Here is a 17,242-nt window from a genome sequence, read left to right as displayed (position 1 = left end):
TAAAGATAAGGAACAGAGGTAATACTGAAGGTTTTCCACATATCTGCCCCAAATCTCTGTTCTCAAATCAGACCCCAAATTTTGAACTCTGCTTTCATGCCTTGAGCTCAAGATTAAATGTCTTCTCAATACCTGCTCTCTTAGTGAAAAGGATTAGGTTGCTATTTAGGGAAGACTCCAAATCCTGTGAAGAACTTTTAAATGCATAATCAGACTTTTCTGATTCTGTGTTCACCTAAAGATATGAGTATCACTATAATGATCTAGTCTAGATTAATTTTACCACTTCAGCACCAGATTCAGGTGTTTTATTGGAAAACATAATATTTTTATGAAGTAAGAAGTGAAAGCCAATATTTTGTTGGATTAATTGCCATTGTAAAATAATTTATACATTACTTTCCATTAGTTATGTTCTCTTAAACAGTTCATCCAAGATGTTCATCTCATCCGCTGGTGGATCTAAGGTCATAATAATGGTGGTATCATTTAATATCCAATGTTGTCAGTTTTAAATATTTTTGCATTTTGCTAAAATAATCAGTCTAATAAGAAAATTCAGTACAAAATTATATTTTGTACTGTTTAGTGGGAAAAACACTACCGTGTTTTAATAGTGCTCTTCACATTTGTTAAATGATAACATAAGGAGACAGTTATTTCTGTCCCAAATAATTTTTTTAAAACAAATTACTCTCATCGTAGTCAGATTTTGAAAAAAACTCTGTTAGAGATATTCTTCAAGTGCCTGTAGGCCAGGTGTTGAATTATGGTGATCACATCTGTTTTATAGCTGTCTTTTATGAGAGATTATGTGTAAAGAAGGGAGTTTCTTCTGAAAAACAGATTAATGAGAGAGATATGGACAGGCTCATAAAACAGAAATCATCACAGAGAAGACACTTCCAGTTCCCTGGAGGAAAAGTGGAAGATCCAGTGCAGCTAAACAATGGAAGAAGTGCTTTTCTTGTTGAGGCCCATTGCCTGAGTTGTACTTGCTTCCAGAATCTGTGCTGGAGTAGAAGAAGAGGCATTTAGAGTAGGGTTTGTGTTCTGTGCAGCAGCACTTTCACAGACAATGAGGCAGCGGTATGTTAAGGGTACATTCCCAGCCTTGGAAAGGAAGATTTCCAACACGTTTGTGTTTTCCTATAAAAATTTTGAATGCAATTCCCCAAAATCCTTGACCAGCTTACATTGTGCTGTAGTCCTGAACCTGCAGTAGATGAAAATGGTGTTGAGCTGCTGTGGTTGAAGAGCCACTTCCTCTCCAGCCCCTGCTCTTCATTTGCTTTTCCATTTGCCTCCCAGCTGTGCTGTCTTGTCGCTATTGTCCCTTTTCAGTCTAAAAAATCAAAGCACTCAGAGCCAGTGCAGGTTGCCCTGTCCTTTTTCTTTTATTCCAAGATACCCACTTAAAGATATTTTGTCAGAACTTCAGTCATGTTGCAGTTTTAAGGGCATGGCTACTGCTCTCCTTTGTTCTCTGTGTATTTATCTGCTGCATGGACCTTTTCTCCCTGCAGAATTAGTTCCTTCCACATGTAACTAATTTGATTTTGACTTGGCTATCCCAGTCAAATACTCTCTGAAAATTTGAGTGTTCTGTGAATGTAGCAGGTGAGAAAGACATCTATATGTGTAATTTGTATAAAATTACCAGCACATTTAAAGAAGTAAATGGAGTTTAGGAAGTAGTTTCTAGGAGCCAAGAAAACAAAATTATTTAACACAGACATTTTCTTGTCCACTTTTATCAAAATGCTGATATTAATTTCTGTGAATATAGTATTTAATTTAGCATATTCATGTAGATTAGCCACGTGATTGTGAATTACACTTTGCATACTGACCTAACATATTTTCCCACTGAAGTTACATTACTAATAACACTTTAGGCTTATTATTTTTTTCCAAATTAAGTGGTCCTCACTATAGGAAATCTACAGTTTAGGAAAAAAAACCCACCCAACAAATGAAAAAACAACAAAGTTTTGCACTTCATGTTCCTGTCCTTTAATACTCCTCTGCACCTGTATCTGCCCTGTGGTGTCTATTATCTTGCCCACAGAATGTATGTATAAATTATTTACTGCACACAAACTTATGATACTAGATTTTAAATATGATCTTCTCTGGTAATAATAGCTTAAAAAAAAGAAATTGAGACGCTGTCCAAAATTTTGGGTTCCTTGAGAAGCCTACCAAAATTTATCTTATATTTCCAAGCTGCTAAAGCATTAGCTGCACACATTCATGGCTCTTTCTTCAGAATAGCTCTTTTCTGGTGTGCTGCTTGTCCGCTGTTTGACAGCACATCGATTCCCTGAATCAAGAATTAAATCAGGACTCATTTATTCTAATTATGGTGCAGAAAGCCTGGCAGTATTAAAAGTCCTGATTCAGAAGCAATGCAGTGTCCTTAAAATAGGCCATTTCTTATTTCACATTAAACTGGAAAAGGTCTTTAATAAACTGAGAGTCAGGGACAATAGTTATTTGTTCCTATTACTGAGGCTATTTGTGTTGGAATGAGGATTTTGTTCCTAACTGTGACTTCTGTTTTTTGTCCCACAGGGAATTCCTGTTTCTGTGTTTATAATGTCATTGCATGTTGCCATGGCAGAAGTATGATAATACAAGTTAAGTATTATGTTAGTCAAGGGCAAGGGAGGTAGAAATTAGATCAAAATAAATTTTAACCACAAAATGGGAAACGTCTGTGGGATTTCAGCTCTGCTTTTATGAAATATTGTTAGCGTTTTCTGGTACAGAAGAATAACTTCAATAGTTTTTGATTTGTATTTATTAACATATATATACTATATATATGTATATAAATCCATCACAATTTCGTCCAGAACTTGCAGAATTTATTTACATTGAGCAGAGGAAGGCTGTAAGAATTTTGTGCCCATCTTCAGTTGCTACAAACTGAATTCTCAGAATTGCGCAATCCCACCTTGAAGTGGCACATGGAAACTCCTGGCTGGTCTGGTACATGTTGTTATGAAAGAAGGAATCTGAAGCCTGTGCTCAGAGCCCTTCCTAACAATGAACTCATCTGGGAAACATCCCTTGGAAAGAGCAGCTGCTCTCAGTGGTGCCATGGCCTGTTTGCTCTCCTGGCTCAGAGGTGCACCCCAAAGTTCCAAGTGCATCAAAATGCTCCTGGTTTTAGAAAGCTTCACCTTACTGGTAAAGCAGAGTGGTTCTGTCAGTTTTCTGGATTACGATAGCTTTGTTATCAAATACTTGACAGCACATCTCTGTTCTTCATATGGGCTTTTTGTCTCAGTTCAGTTTCCACTCTGTTTTGGGGAGGTAGACCTAGTATTTGTAACAGGAAAAAAAGTCAGCAGGACAGATGGAGCTTAACAGAGTTCAAGCTTCAACTTTCTGTGTTTTGTAAAAAAAAAAAAGAAAAAGAAAAAGGGATGGTTTCAGGATGTTAATGCAGAACCAACCAGTAGGTGCTGCATTCAGAGGAACAGTGGGGTTATGAAAACCAGTGTGATAACTGAGCAGGACCAAATTGTCTAACCAGGACAGCAGCTTATGCTGAGTGTTCAAGTTGTTGTGATGCAACTTGGGATCTTTACCTTTAATTGTAGCATTTTACTAGAGAGGTGTGTGTTTTTTGAGGAGCCAGTGGATGTGGGAATCTGTCCTTTCCATTTGGGAGTGCTGAAGATTATGATCTTTAACCTCAGCTTGGGTAGGGTAGTGCTTTACACAAGTATTAACAGTTAAAGGTTTTCTCCTACAGTAGTGCAGTGAAGTTCTTGCTGAATGGCCAGGGTTCTGGCTGGTATCTGCAGAGGTGAAGGGGGAATTGAACTGGCCTCTGTGTTATGAAATTTCTGACACTGCATTTCACATCTGTATAAAGAATGTAGGAGTTGTTACAATTTTTCAGTTTTATGTTTAAGGTAAATTAAGTCACTGTATTGGCATCTGGTTTATGGAAACAAGAATAAAAAAGCAGCAAATGGTATCAAATTTGTTACATTAAATATTTCGAAGTATCAAGGACTTAGTGAAAAACTATGTTTTAGTACATTTAAGGGCCTAATTGACTTTACAATTTTCATGAAGAAATTATGCCTGAGTTAAATTGAGCTGCTGTGGTGCAGAACTAACTCTGTCTAATTATGAACGTGTAAAGCTGAAAAATCTGTCCACTCTATTACTTCTGAAGCTCAAAAATTTGGTGTATAAAATAGTGAATATGAATAATTTTTAGGTGGCTTTCTTCAGTGAAGGTAAATTATTATTATTTTTTTTTTTTACTGGAAGCAATCCAGTCAGGAATATAAATTTCCTAAATTGAGGTATTGAAGTAGTGGGATGTGTCTTCAGTGAGTATCAGAGGCTTTTCACATTTGAATATCCTTGTTAAAGGAAGTGTCTGGTTTGATAATTAGGTCTGTTTGTCCTATCTTGATGCACAATGGTTCTTGTGCACACCTTCACTGAACATTGGTTCAGCAATTAAAAATCTTGCAAAACTCAAGAGGTGCTGCAGTTTAGAGCTGCCAGTTCTTAATTCTTTGAGGTCACAAACCAAATGGAATCTAAAATAATATGAGAGGGATGCAGGAGCTGACAAGGGTGTTATTGAGCATCTGTGGTTGGACATCTCAGTCATTTCCCACACAAGTCAGAAGCAATTCAGGCCACATGTAGGGTCAAGCTAGATCACATTAGTTAATACTGTCTTATTGGATGGGTTTTCTCCTGGTAGTTATCCTTAAACTTTCAGGCTGTGCTACAGGAGGCTCTGCAGAGTTGATGAGTAGTGGCAGAGGAGCAGAAGACAGTGATTTGATGCCATTGTTTGGTGTAAGTGTCAATAGTGTGTGGATTGAAGTAAAAGAGCTGTAATAACTTGAGGATGGTGCCTTTGGGTTATTCACAGACATCTCCTGCTGCTGTAAAAGGATCTGACAGTTTCTCCTACCAAAAAAAAAAAAAATCTTTTCACATGTGTGAAAAGCCAAAACTGGAAATATGGAATATGTCCTAATTCAAGCACAATAGATGAATTTTGAAAATGTGTCATTCTTTAATTTGCTCCTTCATTTTGTCTGAGCACAGGATTCTCACATGTGAAGGTTAAAGAACGTTGCAACACACATGAGGAAAGAATGCTATCAAAAGAACCTGTGTGACCCAGTCACAGCCAGGGAATATATGATGAAAAATTATGGTCTCCAGTGATGAATTTGCTCTTGCTGCCATTTTCTGCTGCCCTTGTTTATTACATGCCAAATGTTATCCTTGGTTTTATTTATCAGCTATGGGGAAGTACATCTGGGATTGAAAGGAAAACAGGCCTTCAGCATGATATACTACTAGTATTAGCATCACTGCCATTTGTGCACTGGCAAAGTGTTCCCTTTTTAAGGCCTTTTCCAATACATCAAAGTTTTTTAGGAGTTTTCTAAAAGTGGCTTGAGTTTGCTGCCTTTTTTTTGCTCCAAGCTGTACTATCCCTAGGACATATCCCTGTTACCCTCCTGCTTCTGCCTTCTCACTCAGGGCTGGAGTGAACGGTCAGCTCCAGCTAAGGAGTGTGTGGAGAAGAGCCAGGGAAACGTTCTCTGCTGTCAGTGCCTGAGGTGGGAGTCAGGCTGGGGCAGCTGTGCTGCTCTCAGCCTGTGCCTGTAGTCTGGGTAGCTATAGGGGATCTGCTGGTGGTGTGTGCAACGGGAGGTCAGGGTACACCACCTCAGTGCTTGTCTGATCTTCAGGTGCAGCCTGACAGCTCTTCAGGGCATGGTTCAGTTTGAGACGTGCTTCTGAAGTGCTGGGGAGATTGATGGACTGAAGAAATGCTGGCTGCTTTCTCTTGTACAACTGGTGTTTTCTGTAGTGAGAGTCTTGACCATGTACATATGTTACCTTTACTCTCTTTCTGTATTCCAGCCTGCTCTTATCTCCCTTGTGTTGGTCCTAGCTATATTAGCATCATTTTATCATTGGAATTAGATGGTTTAATATGGAGCACAGCTTTGATAGCTGTGTTGCAATTGGATTTGATTTTTTATTTTATCCTTGTCAATAGCCCCCTTAGTATGTGACCACACTGGAGAAGATTTAAGTTTTGATCATTTACCAAGAGTGTCCTAAAGTCTTCTGAAGTTCTGCTTACAAACAAGCTGGTTTTAGTAATACAAACATATATATTCCTATTGTAGTTTTCTTTTTGAGTGCCACTTTCCCTTCTGGCTGCAGTGGGACTTGAAGAGGAATGTGACCTTGTGTAATTATCCCATTCTTTAGCCTTTAGGGATACACCAAGAGGAATCAGCTGACTTGGCCCACAAGTCAGATTTCTTCCAGTCAGCAGCTCAATAATTTCTCTTAGCATATCTGAGCGTGGGTTAGGAGACAGGTGTAGGTAGGATTAGGGCTGAGTTTCTCAGGTGGCTTTGACAGACTATTTCTAGGGATTCCTGTTTCCAGACATTTGGAGTTTTCTAAAAGTGGCTTGAGTTTGCCTGGATAATGTTTTTAATTGTGCACTCAGCTCCAGGGAAATGTCTGTTGTCTCTGTCAGCTGTTCAAAGATATACTGAGCTTTAGTTATCAAATAATGTTCTTTATTACTGATTAATAGATCCAGACTGAAAGACTGAAATCACTGCTTGTACATTTGAACGTGGAGAGCTCTTAATTACTGCAGTCGTAGAGAATATAAGAAAGTACAAATTAAGCCAGCGGGGCTTTTTCAACCTAATTATTTTATGATCCTTTCTTCTTCAATTACTTATTAAATAGATTTTTATTTTGTCATATCTTAATTACTGTAAATATTTTCGATTGATGGATGAAATACCTGGTAATATTTTATTTCTGTTAGATAACCTTTTTTTTTTTTTAATGTTTTTAATTGTGCATTCATCTCTCTTCTTTGCCAGTAGTACTTGAGCACTCCATCAAAAAATACCTAGAATTTATTTCCTGTGTCAGGGCCACCATTTGTGCAGAACATTACATGTCAGACAAGCAGGGGATATTCAGGGAATGTGCTGATGTCTGTCTGATGCCACTTTGCCTCATGCTCCCATGTGGTGAGTTGGATTTCTGCTCTCATTTGAGTGGCAATCATGCCCTGGAGTTGTTTTTAAGGTGGCACTAGGGGAGTGCTCTCCAAAGGGGAAAAATCCAAACATTTATGTGCTCTGGCAAAAGCATGTGTCTGTAGAGAGCCAAGGAAGCTGCTGCAGGTGAGGAGCTGGACTGTGGGGTGGGGAAAGAGAAGGAACCCAAAATACAAAGTTTTGTTTGTTTTATGGTCCCTGTTGTCCTTCTGCTGTTTGAGTGATGGAGAAGGCTCACGACTGCAAGGCTGAGCAAAACGTCTGCCTGGGCTTGTGGAGTGGTTAACATGTTAGACATTTGTTCAGAACTGGTCCCACTTCACTTTCATTCTTGTTTTATACACTGTTGTCCTGGTGTTCTCTCAATATGGATACATTTGTCTTCCTTTCATCAGTAAACCAGCATCCCTGCAGAACTGAGGAGGTAGAAGGAGCTAATTTGTCAAAAGCTGGCAGCAGGTATCCAGTAATTATGCACTGGTTTTTTTCCCTTTCTTTATTGTATGAATTTGGTAAGCACTGTTTTCATATAATTGCATTTAAGTCTGCATAAGAGAGAACCTTTAATGTTCAAGAATTTCAGAGTAAAAAAAATGTGGCACTGTGAAAGTCCGGGGGCTTTTTTGAAGATTGAAATGTGATGACAAAGGAAAACAGATGTTATTTTATTATTAAAATATCCTACACTGCTCTCTACTGGAAGAGTGGAAGTCTACATTAAATATTCAGAAGTGCACCTAAAACTATTTCTTAATCAAGAGTCAAGTTTATTAACTTTTTTAGTCTGGTAAAACTAACTTTTCCTAAGCATGTATAGAGTTTTATTCCCCCCTAAGCTTTGAAGAAAAGCACCTCGATGTGCTTTGCATGTAAAGCCAATAAAGGGGTCAAGTTCTGAACTGCCAGGGGAAGAATTACTGGAGAGTTTCCTGCTAATGACAAGGAAAAAAATGCACTGCTAACCTTAACAATTCACCTGGCCTTACTAAGACCTGCTGGGCACACCAGAACAGCAGCAGCCTTGTCAGAAAGGTAGGGGATTCTGGATGCCTGAAGTTGTCTTACATTTTAATTGACTTTTAATTGAGCCAACAAAGTAAAAGATTATTTACCTTCTATTTTAACAGTTTCTCCACCCAAAGTGCAAATCTAAATGCAATTTAATAACTTCACAATGGAATTGGACCAAAAAATGTCTTGTTCATGTTAATGCGTAGGGAAATGTCACCTACATTCTGACAAAGATATTCCCCACAAAGGGTCTGTCTGATAGCTTGTTGTGAAAGAGCCCTCCTGGCCATTACAGGGCTGAATTTTCTCTCAGTTGCTGTCAGTGGTAAAACCTCTGTTGATTTAATATGTTGAAATAGTGTCTGTTAATTCTTTGCAGCTGCATTATCTTGCAAATCTTTGCATGTGGAGTGAACACATCTGGTTGTCTGCTAATATTAAATTAGAAACAGTTTGATCTGAGGAGTTTGTCTTGTATGTGGCTGGCCAACAGCTCACTTTCTTCATGGCAAGCATCACTGTACATTAAAGGAACACTTAAATGGTCCTGACTGATAGGATCTGTTGGCCTCATAAGAGTTATTTCTGATTGCAGACAGCTGCAAGTGAAATGAGAATGAGTAATATATTAGGAAAATAACTGCTCGTCAGTTTTGTAGGGAATATTTTTGGAAGAACGGCAGACTGCAGTGAAGAACGTGTGGTAAAGAAGATTGCTTTATGTTGTACAAAATATTAAATGTCATCTTCTTCCAACTTTTAAAGTATCCAATAAAAATTCGGTATGGTCATGATGAACTTAATAGTAAACAACACATAAATACTTGAGTCTCGTGGCATGCCTAAATTATGTATTGTGTCTGAGTAGGCATATTATGCATGGAGTACACCAACCTCAAGAATAATCTTTTTGCTAGCTGCAGACAGTAAATAGATGTAGCAGTCATATGTAAACATTTTTCAGCTGTATTATGTATCTGAACACTTTACTTATGTAAAGAACACTTAAGCACTTAATGCCTTTATTAGTTTGCATTTAGGATTAATAGTGAATGATCTAAAGGGAAGCTGTTATTTTATGTTTCCCTCCTCTGCAGTGAAGTGTAGGAGTTGTGTTAGCTTGACTCTCAGGACCCACTTAGGTTTCTTATGCTGGTTGTTCTGTGTGAGTTGCAGAAGGGAACCTCAAATGCTGAAAAGAAACACTGACTTGCCAAGTTCCCATCTAAAACTCTGGATCAGTACTGCTCCCTAAAGGAGCCTGGGCTTGGAAAGGGAGATTTTACATTTACCCCGTTTGCTTTGAAATTTTTGTTGCGGAAACTCTTCCATGCTGAATAATTGTAATATTCATGCCACAGCTGGACCAACTTCCTGACATAACAAATATTTGTTTTCTGTGTTTGTGTGAGATTTGGTGAGAAAAATCTGCTGAAAGGACCACGATGAAGTGGCCACCTTCTCATTTCATGAGGGTGGTGAGTTGGTTGTTGGTGGCTTCCCCCAGAAACCCTGGTGACAGTGTGTCTGCTGTGCCAGGGTTGTACAGACTGTGCAGTGACCTTGGCAGCTGAAGCCCCAGCTTTGCAAATGCATCTGTTTGCTTAGCTTAACTGTCATCAGTAATACCACAGAAATCGGTACCTCATATTAAACAGAAAATGATGATAGGTGAGATGGAAAAGGTACAGAGCAGGTGAAAAAGCAAGCAATAAAAACCTCCCATTAAAACATCAGCTGTTTGTTAAGGCTTTATTACATAGTCATTCTTTTGTTACAAACCCGTCTTTGTCTGAAATTCTGTCTATATTCTTCCCCAAACAGAACAGTCCAATTAATACAAATATTCAGAATATCTCCACTTAATTGCTGGTTTTCTTTTTATTACTCTTACCAAGAAATTAAGAAGGGAGGTCAAGCATAAAATGTATAAGCAATTTTAAAACACCTGAATTAACAAAAAGTACAGTTCAATTAAAAGAGTTAGAAATAGATACAAACAGTGCAATCCGTGGCATAGCCTTGTAATTTTTCATGATATTAACACTTAAGTTACAAATCTTCCTTGTATATCTGGATTAAATGTATCCTGTATTATTTTCCTATGCTTAATGGTTTATTATGCACAAGATTGAATTCGACATCCTGTTCAATTTCATCCTGAAATTTCAACTGCTGAGAGCAATAGAAATTTCAGTGGTGATGCTTAATGTCAAAACCAACACTCATCTGGAAGACAGTGAATGACTTATGGAATTCTAGTGGGTTATGTTCTGTAAATGCTGATATAAGGCTCGTGGTGCTTCTATATTCTCTGAGTCTTGGTTGTTTATTTTTTTGTTACTTACTGAACAAACACAATGAGTTTTTCTTCAGGTTTTGTCAGTCTTTTAAAGTGCTTTCAGCAGTTTATCTTTCTGCTTAGAATCTATTTCTCCCTCTCCTCCATAATCATAAATGGTAATTTCTGGTTGGGGGAACATTACTATAAGCTTTAAATTCAGTGACATTTAAGAGGTTCCCCAGCTGTGGCAGAAGCTTAATTTGATGCTTAACATTTTCTGAGGCAGTAGTGTGAATTAGCATGAGGTACAAGCTTCCAGGAAAACTATATTTGTGGGAAGGTACTGTTTGTGGAAAGATTGGTCTGCTGCTGGGATTTACTGAATACAGCAAAGATACCTTCATCCTTCTTGCACTGTGAAGCAGAGAGCTGGGAGGAGAGTTCTGGGGAAATGACTGACTCTTTCTTAGCTTTATCAGAGCTTGGTCATCTGGATGGAAGCAAGTAAATAAAAAATGTAGGGCAGCCCTTTGCCCTTCTGGAGAAGCAGCTGCAGGCAAGGCAGCATAACCTGAGGCACCTCTTTGTGTGCATGACCCAGTTCCACCAGAGGCCTGGCTCTAATTCTGTATTGAGAGGTACTGGGCTGCCTACACTGATACTGGTGCTGCCAGCTTGAAAACAGCACAAGGATTAGGAAACAGCCAGGGATGAAGCATCTGTCTCAGCTTCTCCATGGGCAGCAGTGACCTGTGCTCTGCTCACTGAGCCTTGTCCATGCCTGCAGCTCTTGTTTCCCGTGTTTCTGCAAGATTTCTGTTCTGTATATCATTGAGCTGCTCACAAACTTGCAGCAATTAAACTTCTGCCTCTTGTGTTCTGCCAGGTGTGGTGGATATAAGCATGCTTGTGTGCAGATATCTGGTAGTGTTGGTGTTTCAACCTTCCTCTTAGACTCTCATCTGATCTTACCTGCTGGTTTGGGGTTGTTTTGCTCACACTCATCTTTCCCTTTCTGTCTCTGCCACATACAATATCCATCATGTCCAAAAATCATTCTTCCTTCTCTACATGCATTTTGTGCAGCCATCACTTTTCCAGGCAAGATCACCCCCTTGGTCTGAAGTCATCAGATGTTGTGTGAAGGACATCAAATCAATAGCAGAGCCTTCTGCTCTGCTCTTCCAAAGCCTTGGTCTCCTGGCTGGAGAAGTGTAATCATAGAGAATATTCACAGACAGTGTGTGGTGTTTTGATTTACACTGTTGTTTTCAAGGTGGAATGTCATATTTCTTAGTCAGTAGCAAATGTCTAATGAGGCTTCATTATGGGTGGAGCTGCCCAGTTTCTTTGCAGGAGTACCCTGAGCACACTGACTGCACTAAACACGTTGGAAGGTTTAATAGAACTAAAAACTCTGGAATTACTCTGTTTAAATTGTCTGTATCTTGGCAAATTTAAATTCCTTTCAAAATGGCTGGGACTTAAAAATGGTACATGCCTTTGTGTGTCATGGTACACAGAAAACTGTACTTTGGGAAAAAAGGGAGAGGTTTTTTTTTTTTCCTAGAGTTATTTCAGCATATATATGTACATGATGTGACTTAACTGTACTTCAACGTGAAAACTGGGCAACAGAAAATGAATTAGTATATCACACAAATGGGTTTCAGGCAGAATTATCATACCTTTTGTGACAGTACAGTAGAAGGCAAGTGTGACTGTACAGAAAACAAAAGCATTTCAGTGTACAAATAAAGAAATAAGGTCCTTTTGCATTATTATGCTTTATATATGAAAACTTGTTTGATTTTTATAAAAGCCTTACTTGGTAAAAATATGAATGGTAATAGAAACTACTTGAATATGACTCTTGTTTTACATAAGCTGAAGCCTAGTTCCTGCAAATCTATGTTACTATACCAAGCAGCTCTAAGAGGAAAATCAGTTATTTTAATTTATCTTGCATTGTATATGAATGTTTCAGTGATAGAATCCAAATGATTGGCTCATGTTGATTCATGGGAAACATCTTCCATCTGTATTTTGTGTGCATTTTTTATGATTTTCTAAGAAGAGTTATTACCAAAGTGGTAATTTCCCTGTGGAAAAAGGTACTTGAACTTCTAATTTACAGATTTGTATAGGATAGTTTTTTAAAGTCAATTTTGATAATGCTAATATTAGTATAGAATGTAATTCTTGTTATTCTCTTCATTAGAAATAGCTATGTGAAGCCTTTTTTATTTATCAACTACTGGAACAATTGCCTTTCCAAAATCCTGCTTGAAAATAGGATTACTCAAGTTGATTAGGCTTTTAAATGCATAACTTACTGCTCACAAATTACAATCTTTTCAGTTTCTAGGCAGTACAGAAGTGGAGCAGCCCAAAGGCACAGAAGTTGTAAGAGATGCTGTTAGAAAATTAAAGGTAAGAATTTTTAATGAAACGTAAATGGAATGTACTCTTACCCTCTTTTCAAAGACACTTTCCAGATTTTCTAGGTGAATTCACTGGCTCCGGAAGTGAATTCTCTTTAGTGTGTAGGTTCTTCCTTATTATGTCAGTATGGTCAGGTGTTCTGCTGTGTACAATATTTAGCTGTCCTACAGATTTTACAATAATTCAGAAATATTTATGAAGTTAATGTACTTCAATGGCTAATGCTTCTTCTTTGGGCTTGTTTAGGGCTTCATTAATACAAACTGAGGTAGCAAGAATTTGTTTCAGCTGCCATCCCCAGCTATGGCTGAGAAAATCAGACTTTTGCAATTTCCTCTTGGCTACATGTGCTTGGGCACCAAGGGACTTGGTGGACAACTAAAAATACCCGTGTGCAATGACTTGTTGAGGATTGTTTTCATTTAACATGGCTTTGCCTTGACTGCTCAGAGCTCTGCAGACACTGTGAGCTGGGGCAGGGATTGCTGATTGTTCCAATCCACTCCACTGCCTTGTTCCTGTGGAATTGCTTCATGCTTAGCTGCTCTGAGCTATTGACCCTTCAGTTTACTTAGATTTAGAAATCTTTCTCCCTACTACTGCATTTTTCATAACTTTTTTGCAGGCTTTTCATTATTCGTTTAAACAGGTTCCTTGGAAATGGGCAGGAAACGTGGGGAGTCAATATTGAAAAAATTGATTGTGTTATTACCATACTAAAGAAATGCAGAAAGGAAACATGAGACTACTCATGCAGCTCAGCTTTTAAGGCTCAGTTTTCCCTTGAGAAAGCCATATTTACAAGATGGATCAGTAATCTTATTAAGGTATTAAAACACATTCTTTGCTGTTGTTTTCACTCTACCAAAATAGTACAGCTGCTTTTAAAGATTCATTTAGCTGATACTTGAAGTGTTTTATGCCAAAAAGACTATTGTTCTGCAGATAGTCAGAGTCATTATTGTCCAGTTGTTTTCAAGTGTTTTAGGCTAAGTTTGACCCTTTTTTAAGCATTGCAGCATTCTATCAGTGGGAACAAAGTGGGTTTGTGTGCACCTTGTGTAGTTTGTCTTTATAAAATTCCAATACCCCAAGAAAATTCAGTTCTGTGCAGAAATCTGTCACAGTGATATCTTGCTATGGAGCAGCTTTGCTTCTGTTTTAATGGTGTTTCATTGGGGTCCTGAATAAACCAAATGCTGAGTGTCTCAGTCTCACTGCTGGAACCCCAGGCTGGGCCTGGGCTCTCACTGACCACTGGAGGCTTTGGGTGGGTTGAATTCTATGATTTCTCACATGGCAATTTTTTCCCTTCTGAGAGAGGGTCCAAAAAGGATTTCAAATAACTGCTCTCAGAAGTGTGGGCAAAGCCAGAAATGTGGTGTGTGTGTTTATGATGTCACTGGAGTACGCAGGTACCTGCCCTAACTTTCTACACACATTCCCTAAATAAACCACCTTGGAGATAGAAGTCAGAATAGCTGCTGCCTGAATTACATTATTTTCTTCAAGTTTGGAATTTTGTAGCTTAGATATCAAGTATTGCATGTGATCTTACATAATCACAAGTTTATTAGAGACCTTCCAAAGTAAATAAACATGACTTTCGGAAGGCCTTGAAAAATCTTGTAACAGAATTCAGAAAGCAATGAAAACGCTTTTATGTTTGAGACAATCCCCAATTAATTGAATACTCATTTGAAGACTGACTTACATAGTGCATCTGTAGTTTTTGAAGAGAAGCCTAGAGGTACTGGATTTTTTTATTAAGCACACATCTGAAATTTGTTTTTATAAAAAGCTAATTGAAAATTTTTAAGCAATTAAAACAGCTCGAAAAACTAATGTCATACTGAAAGAAATGTTGAAGAAATATAAAGTGGTTTGGTGGTAGGAGAGTTTTCAAAACACATGTAGCTTCTGATGCCATATTTATATATTTTAATTATCTGGATTTGCTTTTAATCGCAATGTTATTAATCATAATTTTTTAAAATTAAAATAAATAGCTGCCAGAAAAACAACTGATGCTTTCTTAATGTTTAGAGCTATTTTTACAAGTGACATGCATCACTCTAATAAGCTTTTGAAGTCACAGGCTCCAGTGATAGACGGACCATGAAACGCAGCCACCAGAAAGCATTTTTCTTAAGCCCTCGTGTCACCAAACTGTCAGAGTCAAGATTTGATATACAGCTGTTTACTTCTCTAAATCATCTAAAAGCCCTTAACTCAGCACAAAAACTTGGGCTGCCCAGCACAGAAACTGCAGCTGCCATTCCACAAACTGATTTTTCCCAGCAGATGGAGCTGATGTTCTACAGAAACATAAAGTATCTTGGACAAACTTTTCTTGGTGCTTCGTTGTACTTTTGTCCCAAATACGACTTTTATGTTTTCTTGACAATTTTTCTGGGACAGTTGCAATTAGAAGATCTTTTTTTTCAAGCAACTATGTTTAATTTTTCCAAAAGATTCTCCAGTGGCTTTATCTAGATGGGATTTCCCCTTGTGTTTTCCAAGTGCTTGGAGCTGTACTGCAGCAGAGAGAAGAAACTTGAACACTAATGTTTCACAATGTGTTTGTTTATTTATTTGTAAGATAAGATGAACTATTATAATAAATTATTACAAAACATGTTTTCCTTCAAGTTTTCTAGCCAAACTGGTTTCTAGAATGAAACAAAAGCTGAAGCACATGGCACCCAGATGCTGTATCCAAACATGCCTATGGTACTCAAATGTCTACATGTTGTCAAATCACACTTTATTAAATGAAATTATTATTTTCCTTGGTTAAAGCAGTTTGTAACTTCTCAATCAGACTGTAAGAATGAATTTGATCCTTCTCATAAATTGTTGGAAGGGTTGCCAGAAGTGGAAACAGGTAGAAAGAGCAGCGTGACAGATGGAAGGAGCAGCATAACCAGAGCAGTGGTAAGAAAGCTGCATGGAGGAGTGTTAGGGAGAAACCAGAATAAACACCTGAGTTTTGGGCTGTTTCTTCCACAGTCTTCCAAGGGATGTTTTGTGAGGGCCAAACTTTAGGCTGTTTGCTTACCCAGCTTTCAATTCATGATCCTTTTTTTCTTCCACATTTCTTCTGTAAGTGGAGATGACCAAGCAAAATGCAAATAGCATAAATCACTTCGAAACCACTCAAAATATTTTTCATCATGTCCTTGACCTCTATGGATCCACAGAGTGAAGAGTGCTCGTTCACACGCTTCCACACATGCAGAGATGCTGTCCTGCTGCTGCCCTTAAAGGACCATCCTTGGATATTGTTCTGAGCTCCCTCCTGTGTTAAAGCTCAGTTTCATTTGTTGTTGAAAGGACAGAAGAGGAGGGTGGAGTACAGAGAAGCTTTAAATACTAGGATAAAGAGATTTGCAGCCAAGCCTTCCAGCTATGACTGCTCTCTTTGAAGTACTGCAGAAAGCAGAATTTGTGGTTCAGTGACAGTCAAGGACATCCTGAAGACCAAAGCAAGTCAGATGAGAAGAGCTGAAGAAAATACCTGTTTACCCTGCCTCTCAAAAAACCTAAAATTAAACCCTGCCCCTTCCCCTACCCCCCACCCCCAAAAAAATCAACCAAAACCAACCAGGAAAAAAATAATCAAAAACCTACCACAAAAAAAACCTCCTTGCCACCAGGCAAAATAAGCAAAAGATCTCAAAACAGCAACAACAAAGCAGCCCACCCCCAAATACAACAAAACAAAAAACCATCAGGAAGTGAGAGATGGAAGAAAGGCTGCACTGTATTGTCTTCTACGTTGTGGATAATAGATGGATAGGCTGCCGCTCAGTCCAGTGTGTGTCTGGAAAATAAAATACAACCTATTCCATAGACATACACTTCTGGGTGGCTTTTTCCCTGCCCGGGTGATTATTGAGAGACTGTATTTTGCATATCATTTCACCATTTTCCTGCTTGTGGCAGCTGTTTTTCAGAAGCCATAATTTCATTATGCCCACATCAAATGTCCATGAGAGTTTGGACCATAACATGACCAACTAGATGACATGAAGGCACTGCAAAAAAAAATGGGGCCTGTTGGGTTTTTTTTCAGACATGTTTCCTTAGAATGAATGTTGTAATGAAAAAAAGGAGGAAGGATTTCTTCCAAGAGAGGTTACAAAGCTGTCTCCCAGCTTATCCAAAGACCCTGCCCTAAACCAGGACTCTTTTAAGGTGTGAAGTGCCATGTCTGATTTGTCACTGGTCACCTGCATTAAATGAAGGAGTTGAACCTCTCTTCCCTTGGATGGAGATTAGCATCCAAATCACAGGAACATCTCCCTTTTGGTGTCTCAACTATTTTTAATTAAATCTTGAATTGTGCAGAGAGGTGTAAATATTAATGAGAAGCACATAATTTTAATTG

General features: G+C 38.3%; 1 protein-coding gene across 4 annotated transcripts in view; it reads left to right on the top strand.

The window, feature by feature from the left end:
- GULP1 (GULP PTB domain containing engulfment adaptor 1) overlaps window positions 1-17,242 on the top strand; it is a 142,936-nt gene that overhangs the window by 90,157 nt on the left and 35,537 nt on the right. For all 4 annotated transcript variants that reach the window (XM_041403210.1, XM_041403212.1, XM_041403209.1 and 1 more), the window contains one exon: window positions 12,766-12,837. In XM_041403210.1, the coding sequence (XP_041259144.1) occupies window positions 12,766-12,837 (72 nt within the window). The remainder of the gene's footprint in view (window positions 1-12,765; window positions 12,838-17,242) is intronic.

The sequence above is a fragment of the Onychostruthus taczanowskii genome, unplaced genomic scaffold (assembly GCF_017590055.1).
Source record: "Onychostruthus taczanowskii isolate IOZ18803 unplaced genomic scaffold, ASM1759005v1 scaffold20, whole genome shotgun sequence".
NCBI lineage: Eukaryota > Metazoa > Chordata > Aves > Passeriformes > Passeridae > Onychostruthus > Onychostruthus taczanowskii.
This window is presented reverse-complemented; position numbering and strand designations above follow the sequence as displayed.